Consider the following 6,083-nt stretch of genomic DNA (forward strand, 5'->3'; position numbering starts at 1 on the left):
GAAAAGTCACAAGTAATTCATGAACTTCGAACCTATTTGATAAATGAGTGGAAAGTATTACATAGATATGGACATAGGTCATTCAATATGTAGTATGTCCATGTTTATGAGACTTTACACTATCTATGCTTAAAAAGGAAAGATTTGTATTTCTGTATATATCGAAATACCCTAACAACTAGTGGTCCGTTTTCAAAAGTTCTTTCATTTAAAAGCTACGTAATAAGTGATTAACATAGGCTATATTTTCTCTTAATATCACGAGGGCGAAGTCGCGAGCAACAGCTGGGTATTAGTTTGTAAAACAAGAACTTCTTCTTTTTTTAAGTCTTTTAAAATTAGCCTGATTGTTTGTCATTTTATATTTGTAAATCTGAAATATGCAAACAATTTTAAATACGAATTATGTTGTATTTTTTAAGATACTACCTTTTCATGCGACTTTTTTACGGTATTTAATTTAATTGTAGGTATTTAAATTAATTGTATTTATGGCCAAAAAAAAAAAAAATTAAAGTCAGTCTACAAGAATCTGAGTTCATTCGTTATATACAAAAACACAAGTCTTTCCTCTTTAGTGCAGTAATTTTATCACTTTTATTTAAATATTATATATTTATTTAAATATAAATATTTATGGTCACCCTACATATGTTTATTATAATTTAAAATTTCCCAAGTACAAGTACTGAATAAAGTACAAGAATAAGTTGTCGTCCACTATACATAAACATACGACTTATATAAACTTTAGTCATTCATAACATATTTATGTATCAACTAGCTGATGCCCCCGACTCCATCCTCGCGGAAATAAAAAAAAAACTTAATCAATATCCATTTTTCAAGATAATGTTTAAAAATTAACTTATAATATTATATGTATATCTTTTAATGTAGCAACTAACTATTAATAAAATTTGTTAACGGATAAGAGAAGGTCCTGAAACACAGTTGCATAATTAGTTCAGGAGACAGGGCCACAATGAATTTTGTGAAAATGGTTTTTGTCCAATACAGAGTTTTTATTTTTTTTTATTTCAATGTTCTACATGTGAATCAAAAAACATGTAGATGTGATAGAGGTATCAAACATCCATCCATCCATCCGAACTTTCATTTTTACGTCGTTACTAATCTAATATTTAACTATGAATGTCATTTTAAAATATCCCTACAAAATGAATGTATATCTGCTTTAAAGATAATTTTGCGTCTATTAGTACTCCGGCAGTAGAAACTGGCTGAAAAATGATATAAAAATAAAACAAAGAAATAGATTAAATAATATAATGTAGATTAATAAATTAAACACAAACAAATAACCTTTTATTGTTCTACAAAATTCAACTAGTAATCTCTCCCTCGCCGCTGGCCGCTCGCCGCTAGATATTGAGACAATGAAAAATATTAACCTAGTAAAAGTTTATTCCGATTCCATAACAGAAGAGCTTTACAATAGAACTTTTAAAATCGATGCAGTATTTTCCCAACTTATTTGGACGAACAATCAATTTTTTTTTTATACAATAAGTTGGCAAACGAGCAAGCGGCCACCTAAATCCGCCAAAATGGCGAAGCGACCGCTGTCCATAGACATAGCATTTGCAGACGCGTTGCCTACCCTAAATCTACGGAGGAGGAGACGCACATAAAGAGGATATTTCCCCTTCCTTTGCGTCTCATCCACCGTCAAATCCACTTTCCCATCCAATCCATTTTTTATAAGAAAAGGTGGGACAAGAAAGGGACTAAAATCGGTTTCTCTTTATATCGTTTACTTTACTGTCAAATTTCTCACACAAATACAGTCATGTTTGAAAAAAATTGTAAACTGCACAGCATACATGTGCAGTTAATAAGTGGGTAGGCAAAACAGAATTTATACAGCCTTACAAATAAACGCGGTATAAACTTAAACTTAGAAATAAATTGAATAGTACAAATTTTGCTTATACTCAGTTTATTCCAAAGTTTAACTTTATACCGTGTTTATTTATAAGGCTGGTAAAATTTAAACGACACTTAAATTTTTGTCTATTGTCCTGAAGATGTGTAGTAGTCTTAATAAATTGTATTTATACGGATATTTCAGTAATTATTCGCTAGTGAATAAGTTACATTTAGGTCTCTTATCGTCTTAGGTCAGAAGACGATAGGACGAATCAAATTTCGAGGTTTCAAAACCAAATGCGAGTCTTGTATTTAAAGGCTGGAATGGTTTTCATTTAGAATTAAATGCCTATTAATATTCAAATTTATTTTATCATTATCATTCATTTTTACTTCTACACAAATACAGTTAAAAACTTTAGTGATAACAAGTACTTAATTGACTACATTGGCTATTAAACTCTGAGTGCGCACTAAGTCTTATTAATTGGTTAAATTAATGTTTCGTAAATTCCTTTTATAAAGTGTTCATTATATAAATTAATAAAAATACACAGTTTTATTCAAGTCAATATACAAATATGGCATAACACTAGAACATTGTCTGCGCCTTTTGGTTAAGGTCGTGAGTGTTTCATTACATTAAGATAGAACTTGTGCTCGTAGTCATCGGGACATAACAGGCTGTGGCAGCATTTCAGGAGGCCCCGTCTCCCAGGAACGCGGTATACCGTATTTCTTCGGTTTCAAGATGTACACGAACTGGAAATAGAAACAGTATTTTGTTAGAAGTATAATAATAAGGCTATTTATTAATAATTCCCTTATTATACACAGGTAATAATTATAATTGAAATTAGAAGGTAAGTAGTTGCGTTTTTGTCTTAGCGCCTGCCATAAAATTATAGATGTACAGATGGTTTTGAGTTTTAAAATATCATTAGGCGCTTCAGCATTTCATTTTCATTTTGTCAAGGTGGAGGCGGTAGGGCAACCACCATTAATACAGTCAGATCCGTAGTGGGGAGCTGCATAATTCCGTTTGTCTCCTATTTACTACGCTAACCGTTTACAATAGAAGATAAATCACTCACTACAATAGCACCAAAAGCGAATCCCACGAGGAATCCGACAGCGACATCGCTCCAGTGATGCATGTGGTCGACAACTCGCGACAGTCCCACGTACCAGGCAGCGATTAGTGCAGCGAACTGACAGCCGTGACGTAACAGCTTCGAGCCGCGCCACTTGCCCTTCACCTGGATGTAGAACTGCACGAACACATTACTATGCGTGTACAATAACATGATATCATGCGTGTGGGTTTTGTTTTTAGAGCGTGTTTAATCAAATATAGTATGAGCGTTAATATTTACGGTATGTGCTTTTTGGGCTTTGGATAAAAATGAAATTGTTTTCTCATGCACACACACGTATTGGTAAAAATATTCTACCTCAGTTTGAGAAGACAATACTAAATTTAATATAAAAAATTCACATAGAAATACCGGGCTTACATTATGACAGTGAATTTCAGTGTGGGTTTATATTTTTATCGCTGGACTGGAATAATGTAAACCGGTCATAATTAATCAATGAATACATGGTCAATGATAGTGATACGTACAATAAAGAAGACAGCGGTGTACATAGCGAAGCTTGCGTGCGCGCTGGGGAAACTGAGTCGCATCTCCTTGAGCTGTGCAGCACTGGCCCCTGAACAGGAGTACGCCTGGATGTAGCCCAGCGCGTTCAATGGAGACGACGAGTTAGGGATCGGCCTGCATAGCTGGGGATAGGGAATTTTATCAATCAATATATAAGCAAAAAGTGCATAGTAGTAGTGTGAACGTTGGTGACACAGGGGTTTAAGCACTTGACTTGTAATCTACAGGTCTTGGGTTCGAATCCCGGCGTACTAATGTAGTTAGCGATTTTCGTATTTCATATGTACATAATTTACCCGACGTTCTTACGGTGAAGGAAAACATCGTGATACCTGCACATATCGGTGGAGAAATTCAATGATATGTGTGAAGTGAACCCGCAGTGGGCTAGCGTGATTGACTATGGCCTAGTTACCCCTTATTAGGGTAGGATCCGAGCCCCTGTAAGGACGTATAGTGAGCTAGCGATGGTGACAGTACCCAGTACAAAACCAATAGATCTTACATCAAAGAAATGTGGTCTCAATCTCCCGATGACGTATTTAGCGGCGTTGACAGTGAGCTGCTGGCAGGCCGCGCCGAATGTGTACACCCCGACCGTCACGTAGCTCTCCCACGCCCAGCCCGGCACAAGCCATCCACTGACGAACTTCTCGCCTGCACTATTCCCGCGCTTGTCCCGAATAAACTCTGTTATAACAACCTATAAACAAAAGAAAAATTGTTTTTTTTCTGATAGTATCGTCTACTCTGTTAATTGGATAAAGGCAGATTGAACATACCCTAAATTTACATCAGGCCGAACGTATACCTTTGTAAAAAAGATTATTTATCTCAGATTATACATGAGAGTGAGTGAGATGTCAATATGTTTCTATACCTTTTTTTAACAGTAGCAGCTCACGCTTAAATTAATATACGTCATCGCATTTTGAGCGGGCGCACACCTTTGGCTAATCTATCGCACAACAGTTATGCGATTGTCGCTTGTTTAGCAGCCAAGTCAACTGTTTAGTTGCACACCTAAAAATCGAGTAGTGTGCGCACTTCCATATAAGCTCATAGGAATCAAAGCGCGACTAAATAGTTGTGCGATATTTTAGTCTAAGGTGTGCGGACGCTCTTATACGTTACCGTAACAATAATGAAAGCGAAGCCCAGTCCCGCGAGCAGGCCTTCTGAGATTTGTTGCTGTTTGTATGGTAGCCGTAGCGAGTGGTCGTCAGCGAAGTAGCCGCGGTGGTAAGGCTCCGCCCACAACAGCAAGCCCAGCAAGGGAAACGCCACTGCATATATAGGACAATAAACAATATTTAATGGTTTATCATTATAATTAGCAACGTGTACTTATGTGATTTGTTCCCAACTATTCGTGAATAGACAAACTGTAGGCGGAATTCACTATTCGTTGGTAACATACTTTGAAAAAAAATCGAACTGTGTAGACAGGTAACTATTACTTGCATGGTATCGCGTACTAGTGATAAAACATCCATTTACAAATATTACTTTTCAATCAAAATTAATTATCTAAAATTATCTAAAATATCAAGGGAGTAATGCGAACCAAATGTTTATAAATCTTACAGTCGAATTCTGAAACGCATCTTAAAAATTCGCTTCGTTAGCGCCGTTAACCATCTGACAGAAGTTAAATTGTAAAGTAATTTGGACTTTGAGATCCGGCGCACACCCTTGACTAAGGTATCACACAACTGTTGTGCGTTTGTCGATCGTTTCGCAGCCAATTCAACTGGTTAGGTGCACAACTAAAAATCGAGTAGTGCGCACCTCCATATAAGCTCATAGGACTCAAAGCGCGACTAAACAGTTGTGCTAAAATTTATTCAAATGTGGGCGCGCGCTCTTAGGTTAGCATTATAATTTAAGACGCTGGTATTAAAATTACGTTTCTGTATTCGAGTGTTATATTTATAATTATGTATCCTTGAAAATCGAAGCTAAAATCCTCGTTAAGGTTGACAATATAATCCACAGGGAAGTCTGTACCTGTTATCGTTATCAAATGTTTTAACATCGGGGTCAACGGAACTTATCTAGAGCTACATCTTGTTTATTAACTAAATAAAATTATATCTTAAAATATACCACATCATTATAAACAAGATTTAAACAAACATTAAATGAAATGTTAGTGACGTAATTTTAGACATTTCCACCCATAAAACGACGCCCAAATCCCTAGAAGATCTAGGTAGGTCTAGAGTTGACAGCTACTATTAGAATTGTCTTATACGAGGTTTATACACATTCGTGAATGTTTTCTCTATTACGTTCTATGTTCTCTATTGACGGCCAGCTGCCGCCCCCTGGCGACGCGCGTGGTCGTTTCTTAAAACAATTACAAGTTGGCACATTCTATTACGTAAGACAAAGTCGGATATAAAATGTTAAGATTTTCACGTTTGGTAATTGTGCAAGACCATAGTTAATAGATAAATAGTCAATATTGTATAGTTCATATCGTATAGTTAATATTTGTGTAAGATAATAGTTAATAGA

The 6,083-nt window shown here is 35.8% G+C and overlaps 1 protein-coding gene across 1 annotated transcript in view; it reads right to left on the reverse strand.

Annotated features, from left to right (window-relative positions):
* Positions 1–1,680: 1,680 nt before the first annotated feature.
* Positions 1,681–6,083, reverse strand: part of LOC106102528 (putative phosphatidate phosphatase) — a 13,878-nt gene continuing 9,475 nt past the window's right edge. The window contains exons 2-6 of the mRNA XM_013282039.1: positions 4,695–4,846; positions 4,066–4,263; positions 3,521–3,682; positions 2,988–3,164; positions 1,681–2,655 (exon numbers count right to left, since the gene is read on the reverse strand). Of these exons, the coding sequence (XP_013137493.1) occupies positions 2,560–2,655; positions 2,988–3,164; positions 3,521–3,682; positions 4,066–4,263; positions 4,695–4,846 (785 nt within the window). The 3' untranslated portion in view covers positions 1,681–2,559. The remainder of the gene's footprint in view (positions 2,656–2,987; positions 3,165–3,520; positions 3,683–4,065; positions 4,264–4,694; positions 4,847–6,083) is intronic.

The sequence above is a fragment of the Papilio polytes genome, unplaced genomic scaffold (assembly GCF_000836215.1).
Source record: "Papilio polytes unplaced genomic scaffold, Ppol_1.0 DF823923.1, whole genome shotgun sequence".
Taxonomy (NCBI): Eukaryota; Metazoa; Arthropoda; class Insecta; order Lepidoptera; family Papilionidae; genus Papilio; species Papilio polytes.